We start from the raw sequence: 17,280 nt of genomic DNA on the forward strand, positions 1-17,280 counted from the left end.
TATGACAAACCCACAGCCAACATCATTCTCAATGGTAAAAAAACTGAAACCATTTCCTCTAAGATCAGGAACCAGACAAGGGTGTCCATTCTCACCACTATTATTCAACATAGTTTTGGAATTTTAGCCACAGCAATCAGAGAAGAAAAAGAAATAAAAGGAATCCAAATAGGAAAAGAAGTAAAGCTATCATTGTTTGCAGATGACATGATACTATACATAGAGAATCCTAAAGATGCTACCAGAAAACTACTAGAGGTAATAAATGAATTTGGTAAAGTAGCAGGATACAAAATTAATGCACAGAAATCTCTGGCATTCCTAAACACTAATGATGAAAAATCTGAAAAGAGAAATTAAGGAAACACTCCCATGTACCATTTCAACAAAAATAATAAAATACCTAGGATAAACCTACCTAAGGAGACAAAAGACCTGTATGCAGAAAACTATAAGACACTGATGAAAGAAATTAAAGATGATACAAAGAGATGGAGAGATATACCATGTTCTTGGATTGGAAGAATCAACATTGTGAAAATGACTCTACTACCCAAAGCAATCTACAGATTCAATGCAATCCCTATCAAACTACCACTGGCATTTTTCACAGAACTAGAACAAAAAAATTCACAATTTGTATGGAAACACAAAAGACCCTGAAGAGCCAAAGCAGTCTTGAGAAAGAAACACAGAGCTGGAGGAATGAGCCTCTCTGACTTCAGACTATACTACAAAGCTGCAGTAATCAAGGCAGTATGGTACTTGCACAAAAACAGAAATATAGATCAATGGAACAGGATAGAAAGCCCATAGATAAACCCACGCACATATGGTCACCTTATCTTTCATAAAGGAGGCAAGAATATGCAATGGAGAAAAGACAGCCTCTGCATTAAGTGGTGCTGGGAAAACTGGACAGCTACATGTAAAAGAATGAAATAAGAACACTGCCTAATACCATACACAAAAATAAGCTCAAAATGGATTCAAGACCTAAATGTAAGGCCAGACACTATAAAACTCTTGAGAGGAAAACATAGGCAGAACACTCTATGACATAAATCACAGCAAGATCCTTTTGGACCCACAAATGGGACCTAATGAAGCTTCCAAGCTTTTGCACAGCAAAGGAAAACATAAAGACTAAAAGACAACCCTCAGAATGGGAGAAAATGTTTGCAAATGAGGCAACTGACAAAGGATTAATCTCCAAAATATACAAGCAACTCATGCAGCTCAATATCAATAAAACAAACAACCCAATCCAAAAATGGGCAGAAGACCTAAATAGACATTTCTCCAAAGAAGATATACAGATTGCCAACAAATACATGAAAGGATGCTCAACAACACTAATAATTAGAGAAATGCAAATCAAAACTACAGTGAGGTATCACCTCACACCAGTCAGAATGGCCATCATCAAAAAATCTAGAAACAGTAAATGCTGGAGAGGGTGTGGAGAAGAGGGCACCCTCTTGCACTGTTGGTGGGAATGTAAATGTAAATTGATACAGCCACTATGGAGAACAGTATGGAGGTTCCTTAAAAAACTAAAAATAGAATTACCATATGACCCACAATCCCACTACTGGGCACATACTCAAGAGAAAACCATAATTCAAAAAGATACATGCACCCCAATGTTCACGGCAGCACTATTTACAACAGCCAGGACATGGAAGCAACCTAAATGTCCATCAACAGAGGAATGGATAAAGAAGATGTGGTATACGTATACAATGGATTATTACTCAGTCATAAAAAGGAATGAAATTGGGTCATTTGTAGAGATGTGGATGGACCTAGAGACTGTCATACAGAGTGAAGTAAGTCAGAAAGAGAAAAACAAGTAGCGTATATTAACACATATATGTGGACTCTGGAAAAATGGTATAGATCATCTTATTTGCAAAGCAGAAATAGAGACACAGATATAGAGAACACATGTATGGATACCAAGGGGGAAAGGGGGTGGGGTGGGAGGAACTGGTTGATTGGGATTGACATATATACACTATTGTTACTAAGTATAAGACAGATAACTAATGAGAACATACTGTATAACACAGGGAACTCTACTTAATGCACTGTGATGACCTAAATGGGAAGGAAATCCAAAAAAGAGGGGCTATGTGTGTCTGTATAACTGATTCATCTTGCTGTACAGTAGAAACACAACATTGTAAAGCAACTATACTCCCATAAAAATTAAAAGAACGACAAAGTGAGACACTGAAGATAAGTTAGGCCGTTAAGAAAACTCGGTAAGTGTAGATAAGGTACATACAGTAAGAACATTAAAGTTGTAACAAATTGGAAAAAGAGTTAGTCACATCAGTGTAGTCACTGGAAAGAATAATTTATTACTCTATGAGATAAATTCACAAAATACATAAAATAGCACTGTTCTGTAAAGGAGATAAGACAGGACAGCTATTTGTGAATAACGACATGCTTTTACTTATCAAATACATAGAGAAAAACTAGAATGTAGCATATTGCCAACATAAAATTTCCTTGATTTTCTTAATTTCACATTAAGATGATGAAGGACTTTTTGTTGTTGTTGTTACTTCATTTTGTTGCTGTTCTTTTTGTTATTGTAAAAAGTGACTCTGCTGTGATATAATTGCTGCTTAGAAATAACAGCTCGTGACACAAATATGACACAACCCACATAATCAGACTACAAAGAGCTTTAGAGTATAGAGAGAAAAACCTTTCCATTTTATTTTGTAGATCTGTGATATTCATGACCAATGAACTTCCTGTGCCATAAAATAATACTAAGTATAAAAACCCTACCGCCTTCACCAGAAGCCTTAAAGATTTACGATATCTGTATAAGGCAGGAAGAGTGGTTGAGTTGAGCAAGGTTGAGTTGAAAGGCATTATGGTGATGAGTCAGGTATATTCAAAGATAGTCACAAGTAGATAAAGTTGAACGGTTCTTGTTATGCCAAGCAGGATTTAAACAAACTTTTTAGCTGAGTTTGCCCTTGTTACAGAAGAAAAGCTTTAAGGATGTTCTTGCATTGATTACTCTAGTCAGGGCGCAGTCACCGTCTTCTGCATTCAAATTTGTACTCTGCTTACACTTTTAAGCAGTAGATACACAACTTGTTTAGTGAAAAATTTTCTATTACACTGCACAGTAAAATACACCTAACAGAAATGACAGCTTACGACCAATGAAACCAGTAATTTAGGATGTGACATGGGCTCAGAGAAGTAAATGAGAAGTAGAACAGAATTTTTGTTTATAGGATGCAATTCTTTTAGGTGCTGTGAGAATTATTTTTTGTTAAGGAGATTCCAAATTAGTTGATTTTGGTGCCATTACCATCATTAAGTTTGGGGCCTCTGTGAATGTCCCTGGAATCTCTCTAAGAAACTATGAACTGAAGTAAAACAAATAGGGTGGTAGAATTTCTTGTAGTAATTTAAATTCAAGAATGACACTTGTCTTTTATGATTGACAGAAAAGTAGATGAAACACAAGGAAGAAACTGATGAATTTATAGAAGTTTCTCATAAGGATATGTTCTAGGGCAGGGGTCATTTGAAAGGAAGACAATGTGTGAAAGAGCCGATAGGCTTTCAGGGAGAGTGTGGAAGAATAGGACACTAGCAGGAAGGAGAGTGAAAGGGAAAGGGTCAGTGTGGAATTTAAGTAAATTGGAAGAGTGAAATAGGGAGAATGCTGAAGCATAGGAAAATTGAGGAGTTTAAAGACCGTACTTCTGTAGAAGATGTACTGGGAGGCTCTGAGACTCATGATGAGACATAACTAGAATCAGGACTTAGATAATCTAGAAAATAGAAAGAAGCAGGAGAAAAATGACAGAAAGTTTTTAACTCTCAAATATTGAAAAGCAAAGAACAATTTCTCTAAAACTATGGTACTTGATTGTTGGGTAAAATAATTTCTAATAATAATAACAGGAAGTTCTTGCTTTGCACGGTAGTGTGGGACTATACAGAGGACCATACAAGCTGAAATCAGGCAAAGTGATCATAATAATCAATGAAAAAAAACTACGGTTGTTCCATGACCTTTTTTTTGTCAAAACATTAAAAGTCTTCTTACTGTCAGCTAAAAATGAATAGGGTCGGGGAATGAAAAAAAGAGTAAGACTAATTGTACTTAGTACATTACACTTCATCTTTAAAACATTAGAAACAATGAGAATTAAGATGCTTTATTTCTTTGTAAAAAACTTATTAAGAGTAGCTTGAATAGTGCTTGCTTTCTTGTCATATAACTTATGATACAGTTCAAACAAATCTTTTCTATGCCTTGGCTAACTTTCACACTCCTAAGTGTGGATCAGCTTCCAACATTTTACCCTTCAAGCTTCCAATGTCATGAAATATTTCTGAGAGTTCATTTGATGTGAAGTGTTTTATTTGCCAGTATCACTTCCTCTGGGACATCTTCATCTTTTCGTCACAGTGCTTTCCAATTTCACTTCCAGCATTTCATGTGTTTGCTTCACTTTCATCTTTGTTGGCCAGATCTCTCTTCTGACCATCCTTTTTTTTTTTTTTTTTTTGCGGTACGCTGGCCTCTCACTGTTGTGGCCTCTCCCGTTGCGGAGCACAGGCTCCGGATGCGCAGGCTCAGCGGCCATGGCTTACAGGCCTAGCAGCTCTGCGGCATGTGGGACTTCCCGGACCGGGGCATGAACCCGTGTCCCCTGCCTCGGCAGGCGGACTGTCAACCACTGCGCCACCAGGGAAGCCCCCTGACCATCCATTTTTTTAAATACAGATAGTGCTACTGTGTATGAACTGAATAACAGATATGCAGTGTTTGGTCAGTGACAGATTTTGAAAAAAGGGATATAATTGGTCATTGATCATGATGTGCATCTGTTTATTTACATAGACAGTTGTACTTAATGCAATTACTAATAGTTAATATATTGTGGTAACTGAAATTGGGGGGTTTGGTGTTATTTAACTAAACTATGGTAACTGAAATTTGTGTATATTAGAACGGTGCAAAGCAAGGACCACCTGTATTCATTGAGTTGTAACCATATGCCAGGTACTATTTTAACAGTCCCGTATGGATTATTTCACTTAATTCTGACCATAACCCAATAAGACTGTACTAGCATTATCCTCATTTTACACAGAGTATGACTGTAGATCTTCATCTGGCCATATTATAGAATTAATTCTCCACACATTTAGGAGGATACAAATTTCTCACAGTCATGTTAAATCCAAAGCTCTTCTTCATAAATGCTGACTTAATACCATTAAAGAGTTTGAAATGACAAGTAACACATTCATTTGAAACGTATAGCTAGAGTAAAAAGTCAGGGTCTTATAATAGTAGGGAAGGAAGGTGAACACTTTGAGAAGGTGCACTAGCTCTTAGATAGTAGTGGGGTACCATTTAATAAAGTGAGCTGTTAGTGAACTAAGAGTTATATTTGGGTCCTGAAGGAGTTCATAAGTCCTTAACCTTCCTCTTCACCTCACCTATTTCAACGATCAACCTGTGATTAGGAACCAAGAGAATCTCTGCAATGGATAAAAGACTTTTTTCCTAGGAGACTGTGAGTTCCTTGAGGGGCAAGAGTGATATCTAGCAATCTTATTTATTTATTTTATTTTTGGCTGCGTTGGGTCTTCGTTGCTGTGCGTGGGCTTTCTCTAGTTGCAGAGAGCGGGGGCTACTCTTCGTTGCAGTGTGCGGGCTTCTCACTGTGGTGGCATCTCTTGTTGCGTGGGATGCCATGTGGGATCTTCCTGGACCAGGGCTAGAACCCATGTCCCCTGCATTGGTAGGCGGATTCTCAACCACTGCACCACCAGGGAAGCCCCTCTAGCAATCTTTAGAGTCTAAACTAGTGCCTAGTACATATTAAGTACTCAATAAATCTTTGTACAATTAAGGAATAAATATTTACAGTTAGTTTCTTACCCCAAGAGAACCAAGAATAACTCAAGTTTGAAGTAAGACATGGGATTAGGCTCTAATTTCAGGGGAAATTAATTAAGTCAACAACTAATCAATTGGTAAAAATAATTAAATTTGGATTTTCTAAAATTTAAGCTTTGCTGCCAGTGTTGATTTTATATGCTTGATATTATTTCTAAAGAAAAGCAAAACCAAGTAATGCTGAGGGATTATTCCTTCAAAAGAGAAGTGCTATAAAAATCTAAACTACAATGGTTACGGAAAACTATACTTTTTACTATAAAATTCAACCTGCATATCATCTAGTTCCACAAATAACTTTCCCACATATTGGTTATATTTAATCACTTGTATCTGTGGCCTTAAATTAACAATGTCTTATTTTAAATTTAATCACTATTCTTCTGGAAACTAAGCAGGAAAGGTGTGGCTACTTTGCCATACAAATTAAAATGGAAAGAAGACTCAATTTCTTTGAAGGCAATTTATTAAAAGGAAATTAAAAGTAAAAACTTCACTTTGCTCTTTTAAAAATGTCTGAAACTAGCTAAAAACAAAAGAATCTCTAAGCCAATACTGATTTTAGAAAGTTATTAGAAAATTTCAATTTAGGGTCTCTTACAAAAGTCTCACTTATAAAGATCATTGCTATACAAAGCTTAAAATGATATATATGTTTATTTGCCCAAAAGTTTAAACAAGTAACTTCTATAGTACTTTAGAAATTAAGAAATTATGCAAAATAACTGAATTTTGTCAAGGATTGTACCATGAGATTATTCAAAACATGCATAAACTAGCTGGTACATGATTTCTTTATTTATTGGTATAACATATTGAATACTTGGGGTGAAATATGTATGGTTGAAGGAGATATTATGATAGAGATAATATGAATGGAAATACTAGTACCAGTTCTCAAAGAATATTTAGACATCATATATCAGTTAAACCAATGTCAATACCTAAAAGCTGAAGTCATTGATCAAATTATCTTTAAAATATTTTTCATTAAATAAAACTATTTTCCTTTAAAGAAGGACTATATTTTAAGAACTATGATGAGACAAAATCTTTTAAAAATATACTGCTGCTTTAAAGTGCTGATAATCAACTTAGAACATCTTAGGATTTTACAAATGGTAAATACTTGACCTATCTATGGTGCCTAATGTTCTCTTTGCATTTTCATTTCAGTAACACAGAATATTTAGTTTAGAAGTTCTGAATCACTACTAGAAAGCAATGCAGTTTCTCTGAAGGGGTACGTTTTGGGGGTATTTTTGCCAGCAGACAGATTTATCGCTGGTGACTTGATGTCTGTCTGTGACAAGACAGAGCAGGCAGGGAGGGTGTAGATGGGAGGCACATATCACACGGCTGGTCAAAGAGAAGTGAAGGGCAGTGGACCCAGGCAAACCACACAGGTCAGGAAGGGGCAGGCAGAGATGGTGGGCTGGGGGAGATGTGATTCCATAGGCTGCAGGACGAAGAGTCTCTAGGTGGGGGACAATGAAGCCAGGGAGACACAGAAGACAAAAATTATAAGAAAAGAACCACACATAGAGACTAAACGAGATGACAGAGGGAGAGTCGGAGAGCAATATACAGACCCAGGGAGAGCCATCCAGAGCACTGACCCAGACAGCTGACAGAGGAAAGGAGAAAAAGAGGACAAGTGAAGCACAGACAGCCATGGAAGGGGAGATCAATACTTAATATCTGTTTAAAAAGAATGAAGATCTCTGTCTTAGGTATCACTGGTCCCAACTTACTTTTCTAACAACTAGGGACATAGCACTAAGAGCCATGAGACACTGCTATGGGGACTGTAAAAATAATATCTCTCACAAATTAACGCATGACTTAAACAATTTTCAAGTACAAATATAAATCCATATTATTTGGTTATTTATCCAAAAGCATTCCAAAATAATTAAAAACTTTTTATCTTTAAAGGGAAAAGTTAGCTCAGTAAAAGGAGAGTTGCCACCTTTACTGCCAAATTCTTTGACGAATTTTTCACAAATTGGTTCAGAAAGCTGTAAAAAACATGGTGGCTATTTTTAATTTTTTTTAAAAGTGAGATTTCTGGAGTGAGACTACTTTTCACTGTGATTACTGGAAAACTGGAAAAGTCAAAAATCACAGGATAATATTGGACCTGATTAAGTATATATATATAATCAGGGCAAATATTGGTGATCTACATAAATATCATTCGTATAGTTAGATTATTTTAAAGGAGTATTTGATCAGTTATTTCCCCAAAGTGCCTGATTCCAGCTAATTACAATGAATAATTCGCTGAAAACACAAGAATTTCTAGTGGTCAACTTTCAGAACACTCATCCCTGATATTAACTAATAATTATAAGGTAGCACAGAACAATGAATAGGGAGACTAACCTATGAATAACAGCTACAGTAATGAACAAAAACTGCCTGAAAAGTGCTATTTAGTTAATGAAAACACCACTTAAAGAATTAGAATGTATACCCTTTGAATGGAAGAAAGAGGAGTGCTAGAATTCTTGAGCAGTACATGTAGTCAAAAGTGGTACAGTATCATATATGCTAAGATGTCTTGAATTTTAAAGTCTGTTTACAAGGCAAAGTATAGATTTTCAATTACCTAATTAATTTGAGCTATGTCTAAAAACATACTAGACAACTCAATTTGTCTACACATTCTGAATGAAATATTTTTCATTGGTATCTTTAGAAGGAAGTGATTATTCACTAATAAAGAAAAGATATAACTCCTTAGTGTCATTTCCTCAAGATATGTTTTCAGCAATAAAGTGAAGTGAATATTTAGCAAATATTCAGTATTTTAGTCAGTGTAAACAGTCAGTCTGGATTATTTAAGCAAAGAAAAATTAGGGTTCCATTAATGGCCCCTTTCTATATCCAGAATAAGACAGGATCATCTAAATACAGTAAGTTTTCAAGTTTAATTCTTATCTCCTAAGATATCTACCTTGGTTCTTTTTTTCCCCCTTTTTCTTTTCTTCTTTTTTTTTTAACCATTTATACTGTTAATTTTCTAAATTTTACACAGATTTACATCAAGTGTTCTAAGTAAGCTGAAATAAAAAAGAAAAAGCTATCTCAAGCCATGACAAAGGCAAGAAAAACTGAGATGGATACAAATTTGGGGAGGGAATATATTGACAGGAATCAGAGATCTAGACCGCATAGTTTTAATGAATCTAGGTTCATGTATTTCCTTAATGGTAGATGGAAAGAGCTTTCCATCCTGTGTGCCTGGTACAAAAGGGTCACAGGTATGTGAAAATACTCATCCTCTCACCCTTCAGGTCAGTCAGGAGGGGCTCTGTCCATTCAATTCTGGACATAAGCAACCTTCTCTTATGTCAAGGTTGCTTATGTCCAGAGTGCCATACAAATGTTATACTTTTCTGTACGTGTTGCTTAAGGAAGAGTGGAATAACTTTAATAACTTTCTGGTGACTATGCTTTACGGTTACCATAAACCTTAGAGGACTGGTAAAGTGGATCCGATGAGAAGGTCAGGTTTTCAAGAACCCAGAACAAGAGACTGCAGGGAGAACATAAGGGCGAAGATTTCAGACCTAAGTAGATACCCTGAAGTCTAGGAAAAGGATCTCTAAAGTCAGATAGGCAAATATGTACTGTCTTTGCCAGTGGGAAACAGGAGAAGATCAGGACTAGAAGGAATGTCCTAGAAGTGTCATCTTCTCAGAGAGGCCTTCCCTGGCCACCTTCCTAAAAATTCGAATCTGTCCCTCCACATACACACACTTCAGGTCCTTTCTTTTGTTTTCTATTTCTCCTACCAATGACCACTATCTAACATACTACACATATACTCTCCTTACTTATCTTGTTTATTACTGTCTGTATCTCCTACTAGAATGTAACCTCCACGTTGGGACCATTATCTGCTGTAATTCACTGCTATGTCCCTGGCATCTGCAGCAATGTCTGGTCCACAGTGAATTCTTGTTGAATGAATGCATGCAGACTGAAAGCATATACCCAGACAGGCAGGGAGGGAGCACATTTGGACGGGGCTGAAAGTATGTGGGCCTGAGCAGCAGTACTTATCCACACCTAGGCCCAGTTAGAACCCACCTGGCAAAGAGTGGACTGTCAGTCATAGGCCAGCCGAAGCAAGCTGTGTCCAGACTTGTAAGAAGTCAGAAGATATCAGTGCTCTATAACCTTGTCTGCTTTCAAACACTGATATTTTGCTTCCCTTTCACCCAGAAGAATGTCTGCTCATACACAGTTAAAAATTATATTTGCTATTTTGGGGAAGCAACACACCACATAAGATCATTTCTAATTTCATCTTTACTGCTACCCTAGTTTCTTTCAGCTTTGTCTCCTGATTTCTATGTCCTACTGAACATTTTTCTTTTGACTATTAGTCTTCCTTTTGATTTCTCCATTATATTTTCTGTCTTTCTGTGACTACGGTTTTGTGACCCTTACCCATGTCACAGAGAACATAGGAAAACATGAATAACCAAGTTATTTGTTGTTTAAAAATAGAATTGGAGACAAGAAAATGGAAGGGAAAATATTTCTGCAAATGCTTTTTCCATTTCTACAGGATTAAAATAATCAATAATCGCTTTTAAATAAATGACAGTTTTAAATTCTAAAATGACTAATGAGAATATATAGTGCCACATTACATTTTCACAGTGCCTTCCTCTGGATGAACTTAAAATATCCCTCCAGATACTAAAAAATTGTCCTTGTAACATTTCATAACATTTCTATAAGTGAGGCAGATATTTGCTGTTGCCATTTTATAATAAACATAAACAACCAAAATGTGGGCTATACAATAAACATATATCCTATTAACCTATTATATGTTTCTCTGAATAACATGTTTTCAATGTGCCGATTTTCACTAGTACGAAATACTATTAAAATAAAGAAGTGGGGGAACCAGTCACTTGGCACGTATTCAAGATCCCTCAAATATCCACCGTTCACTATATGTTACAATAACTGAAAAGTCAGATTTCATTTTAAGTACAATATAAGATATAATGCTGACAATTCTTAAGTGTGGAGTTGTCAAGTATTACATTTGCTTTCAAAAGAAAAATAAAAACAATGTGACTGTACTGAAAATAATTATCAGTGTATTTTAAGTACAATTAAAAAATTTTATTATACCTGCTTTTAAAATATATATGCACAGTTAAACAACATTCATAAAATAGAGCTTTTATGAGCATTAGATCTATTTTGGGGGTAAAGGGAAACGTATTTAGTAATAAAGGAAAAAATTCAATATTAAATGAGTATGTATTTTTACAGGTAATTTCATTGCTTTGACCATGAAACGTCTAGTCAAAAGATAAAAAGCAAAGTATAACAAGAAAAAGAACTTCGTAATTTAGAAATCTGGAAAAAAAAAGCCTTCACTAAATTGAACAGATAGTCTGGACATCCATTACTAACCTGTGGTCAGTACACATAGAAAATTTCAAATAATCTTAACAGTTTAAATTATAGTAACAGGGTTATTAATCAGAGAATTTCAAGTCTTTCAAAGGTACTTAAACAACATTTGCCATTTCTACTTGAATTTCCTGCCATCACCTCAACTATCATTATCTCAATTAAGTAGGTCATAAAACAATTTCATCATTTCTTGCCCATAATTGATTTCCCCTTCCAGCTCCCCTGTACTTCTGGTAATGACATTTTCATTATCCCAGTTACTTTTCATCGGAGCTTATCATTGTCTTCTCCCTCCCCTTACCTTCCACATTCAATCTGTTTATCATCAAGGAGTGTAGATTCTTCCCAAGTCATATTTGTTACAGCTCTCCTATCCTCTCTGTTCCCACTGCCACCACTCCAATTCACACCATCAACCACATATACTGGCTTTATTGTCACATCCTGCTGAGTCTACTGCCTCCGGCTTCTTGCTCCTGTTTTTTATTCATTTACTAAATTCATCTTCTTTAAAATTCCATTTTTATCACATCATAATAATGTTGATCATGTCATAAAAAATGTTCAACATTTTTTTAGGACTCTTTGAGGGAAATCGCTGATTTTGATTGAAAACCTGTTCAATTTTTATAAGTAGGTATGGAAAATGCTGGGGGTACTGGCCCTAACTGTTCTCTCAATTGATGCAACCTAGTGTTGATGCCAGATTCAAAAGGAGCAAACTACCCACTGGCAGAGGGCCAGGAAACAGTTTTTTTGGGGAAAAAAAGTCATTATAAGCTATTGTTCACTGCTATGTCCCCAGCTTCCAGAACAGCATCTGGAACATAATAATTGCTCAATAAATATTTGAGGAATAAATGGATGCAGGTTTCCCCTACTATCTGAAAGTAGAGTAACTCCTGTGAAACCTTTCGTAAGCCAAAATGATGTAAAGTGAAGAAGCAACTACCTTAGGGCACTCTTGCTAGCGGATGCCCAAAATAAATCGAGATAAGGCACAGAGGCTTACATGCACAGTTAAGCTATGGCAACTTGATGTTGAGATGCAGAGTGTAGTTCCCAGAGAAGGAGCTTAGTGGTGCCACTCTTGCAGCTCAGGGTACTTGCTGCCTCTATAACGGCTCCCTGAAAACAAATGCTGAATGCTATTTTTGCTTTCACCTTTCTTCCTAAAAGCAAAAATCCTCTTTGGATTTCCTTCTGTTAATGAAAACAGGTACTAATGCAGGTCTTTCATAAAAGTGAAGTGGCATAAAGTAAGCTTTCATAAAGTGGGGGACAACTGTGTATGCTGCGGAGTGTACAAGAAATCTCCTTTTGATTTAAGCCAAATTTGTTGGAATAAACACCCACAGGAAATAGAAGGTTACAGAAAGTAGCAAGTTCTGTTCTACGAAAAATTTGGTCAGAGAAGAGCTGAATAGTATAAGCTTAAGTATAAGCTCAGAGAAGAGCTAACAACTTAGTATAGGATCAAATGAGTGTGATAAAGAAGAAACAATATCTTATCTTTGGTAAACTGTACCACAAAGTCTAATGAGGTAGTAGAAGAGAAAGGGTAGAAATAAATTGTCTTCAAAGAGCATTTTAATGCCTTTTTTTGAAAGAGTTGCTCTTAAACCCTAAGGTATCAGAGAAAAGAAGAACCTTACAAAGCTTTAGTCTCAAAAAAAGTTAAGGTTTCTTTCTGCTTAGGCTTGAGCGACCACCAGAGTTGAAGTAAGCCTGTTGTATTAATTATCTACTGCTGTGGAACAAGTCGTCTCCAAAATTCACAGCTTAAAACAAAACACATTTATCAGTCCCAGCACCTGAGGGTCCTGGATCTGAGTGTGGCTTAGCTGGATGACTGGCTCAGGGCCTCTAACAAGGCCACAGTCAAGGTGTTGGCTGAGGTTGCAGTCATCTCAAGGCTCAACTGGGAGGGGATCCTTTTCCAAAGTCACTCTCGTGGCTGTTGGCAGCCTTCAGATCATCACTGGCTCTCAGCCAGAGACACCGATTCCTTACCACATAGGCCTCTGCATGAGCAGCTCACAACATGGCAGCTGGCTTCCATCAGAGGGAGCAAGCAAGAGGACAAGCAATAGCCTGAGATCTGCCAGCATTCACTGGTATTACCATGCTCCCCACTATCCTTAAGCAGCAGGCTTGATAGAATGGTGGAATGACTTTTTGAACAGTTACAGTGCCTGGTTAGGTGACAACACCTTGTAGAGCTGAGACAATGTCCTCCCAGGTGCGTTATGTGCTCTACATCAGCCTTTAATACACTGTGATGTTTCTCCCAGATCTCGGAATGAGGAGTAGAAATGGGGCTGGATTCTCTTCTCAATACCCTTAGTAATCTACTAGCAAAACTACTGCTTCCCATTCCCATGACTTTAGGCTCTGTTGGTCTAAAGGTTCCATACGGAGGAATGCTTCCATGAGGTGTCACAACGATTCCACTGAACTGAAAGCTGAAACTGCCATCTTGCCACTTTGGAATCCTTATACCACTGGATTAACAAGCAACAGAGATTGTTACTATATTGGCTAGGGTGATTGATCCTGATTACTAAGGAAAAATTGAGTTGCTACTACACAATGGGGGTAAATAGGAGTGTTTGTAGTGCAGGAAATTCTCTAGGTCATCTGTTAACGTTTTCTGTGATTCGTGTCAATAGAAAACTACAATAATGCAAGTCAGGCAGGACTGCTAACAGCCCTGACCCTTCAGAAATGAAGATACAGGTCATCCCACCAGGCAAGAGACCATGACCAGTTGAGGTGTTTGCTGAAACCAAAGAGAATATGGAATGAAGGTAGTTACACATACCAGCTACAACTACATGACCAGTTGCAAAAATAAGGAATGTAATAGTTATGAGTATTTCCTCATTTTGATATGAATATATATACTAAATATTTTTGTTTTCTTCTCTCTTATTCCCTTAACATCTCATGTAAGATGTGTCAATAGTTATTAGCTTTATCTCTCAGTATTTAAACTACAGGATACCAAAGATGAGAAGAATGAACTATCAGCCAAGGACAAAAAATGGGCTTTGTATCCTCCTTCTTAGTGTGTTTTCGATTGTACACGGGATAGTTGTATCATGTTAGGTGGAAGCAAGACTTCATTAATGTCTTCGTTTGGAGATTTTCTGGTTTAAGGAGATGTATATGAGTGCCAAGTTGACAAGGGGTGAACTGTGGAGGCTCTGTAATGTGGCAATTTGGCTAGGTTGAACTACATTTCCCAGAATTCCTTTTCAATCTGTGTGTCTCCAGTTAGAATGGTACAAACGGGAGACTTCTGTGGGAAATTTGGAGAGTTAAAGTCAAGCAGCAACAATTTCAAGCTCACACATGTTGTTTATCTGCTGGTTCACTTGGTGGCACAAGGCAGTGGTTACCAGGACAAAGGGCACTGGCTTCTACAGGACACCCATACCACCAAGGACAGAAGCCACAAGAACTGACATGGGTTTAAGTCCATCTTCATGGGCTCCAGCTCATGCTTATGGGTTCCAGCTCATTCTTGCTCTCCACCCCTTTACATAACATCTTCCCTTAACAACTGTCTGCTCTGTAGACTCAGCTCCAGCATCGCTTGCCAAGTCGACATTCTTATAGAGACTGCGTAACCAGCTCTGATCAAATCCCAGGTCAAATCTCTGTAATAAATCCTTTACTATATATAGTCAATCCTCATTATTTGTGAATTCCATATTTCTGAATTCACATACTTATTAAAATTTATTTGTAAACCCCCAAATCAATACTCATGGTGCTTTTGTGGTCATTTGTGGATATGCACATGTGCAGCGTGGTAAAAAATTTGAGTTGCTCAACACACACATTCCTAACTAAGGTGAAACAAGGCCATGCTTCGCCTTCTTGTTCCAGTTCTTGTACTGTAAACAAGTGTCCTTTTCGCAGACTATTTAGTGCCATGTTTTTCACATTTTTGTGCTTTTGTTGGTGATTTTGTTCTCTGAAATGGTGTCCAAGTATAGTGCTGAAGTGTTAAGACAGTGATGTGTCTTATGGAGAAAATAAGTCCCATTAGGGCATGAGTTACAGTGCTGTTGACTGTGAATTCAATGTTAGTGAATCTACAATATATATTAAATAAGGCATCTTTAAACTGAAACACTCATAAAACAAAGTTATATACTGGTAGGTCGATGAAAATGTGACCAGAAGCTTGCAGGAACCTAACCCTGTATTTTCCCTAGGAGTGATGATTCAGTATTCACTAATTCAGTGTTCTCAGAGACTTTATAGGACATAATCACTGATAATAAAGACAATATATTGTAATTAATGTACACCACACACACACACACACACACACACACACACACACACACACTGTAGCATATGTATCACCTAGTAGTCTGTTGCTCTGACTGAACCCTGATTGACAGACCTGAAAGGTTTAGTTATAATGATAGTGAAGCTCAGTTCAAGTTTAGGTATTAATGATGGTGAAATTTAATTATAATAATAGTTCTTTACCTAGTAGTTGAACTGTTCTCCAAATTATTTCCTTCAAATATGTAAACATGTATGCAACTTTGCTTAGCGATTAGCTATCTTTTATGGTTGTTATATGAGGTAGTTCATGTTCAAAACTTCTACTCATTCTCTGGCATCTATGACCAAAGCAAACCCATTTCTGTTCTGTAACATAACCAGACACCACTGCTCAGTTTGTGTTTACTATCAAAATTGTGAAAGCCAAAATCAGAAAATAATGAAAAATGTCACTCTTTCCTCTTCCCTAGAGATTAGAGACTAAAGTAACCCACCTTTTAGGATGGAAATCAATGCCACTCTTCAACTGTCTGGAGCTTGCCTGCTTCCTCAGGTGCTCACCCCGCTACCTCTTTTCTTTCAGTGGACAGGCCAGTCTTGTCTTTGCCCCCTATGAGTATCTTCCGATTCGTTCCAGCCCTTACTCCTTATACTGCTCTGTTTCTTTTGCCTAGAATACCACCCTGAATGTCCTCCTATAATCCAAGTCCTATCTAACACACAAGGTCCAGCCAAAATCTTTTACGTGAAAAACTTCTCTAGACTCTAGGCCACAGCAATGTCTCTTCTCTGAACTCACAGTCTTGACTGCCTATTGGATCACTGAATTGGTAATCAATCAGAGACAAATACTCTGAGATCCTGTACAGCGATCCAGTCCTTGTCCTAATTTTCAATTTATGTACATCTAATCTCCCTAAGCTTCAACAGCAACTGTCTAAATTACTCTCACGTTGTTTCACGTATCCATCTTTACAGAGTTGGATGGTAAGCCTCTTCAGCTACTTAATGCACTTCTGGTAGTAGGTCAGACCCATGCTGTATGTTACCAATAATTCATTCAAAGATTCAAGGCAGAACAACATGCTTAATTCACAAAATAGAATTCCACATTTCATTAGCATATTTTTTCACCTTAATAAAAAGCACTCTATACACCTCTCATCAAACACATACCTGCTGAGACTCGGGGACAGTCAGGCAGCATGGACTCCACTGATGTGTCTAACGGTTCTGAGCTAGAGACCCAATTACAACAGTTCTGCAATGTAATAGAGACAATGTTCTGTTGAAACATAATTTAAGGCAAGACCAACTTGTTAGGCTGTAGAGATTAATTTATCCTATACAATCAACCACTATAAGTATACTCTATTTTCCATACTCTGTAAAAAATTCTCTTATGTAAATAGTCAGTAATTATTCATGACCAATATGACTGTGGAAAAGAGTTCATCTTCTACAATTCAGCAAGTTATCTGTCCTGATATTAAGAAGACATGTAACCTTCTGTGAACTATGATGCAATATACTCATAAGAGAAGGCT

General features: G+C 37.0%; 1 protein-coding gene across 4 annotated transcripts in view; it reads right to left on the reverse strand.

The window, feature by feature from the left end:
* ARB2A (ARB2 cotranscriptional regulator A) overlaps positions 1-17,280 on the reverse strand; it is a 430,105-nt gene that overhangs the window by 127,810 nt on the left and 285,015 nt on the right. For all 4 annotated transcript variants that reach the window (XM_079918573.1, XM_079918572.1, XM_079918571.1 and 1 more), the window contains one exon: positions 16,910-16,994. In XM_079918573.1, the coding sequence (XP_079774699.1) occupies positions 16,910-16,994 (85 nt within the window). The remainder of the gene's footprint in view (positions 1-16,909; positions 16,995-17,280) is intronic.

Source organism: Stenella coeruleoalba, assembly GCF_951394435.1.
Source record: "Stenella coeruleoalba genome assembly, chromosome: 3".
Classification (NCBI taxonomy): Eukaryota; Metazoa; Chordata; class Mammalia; order Artiodactyla; family Delphinidae; genus Stenella; species Stenella coeruleoalba.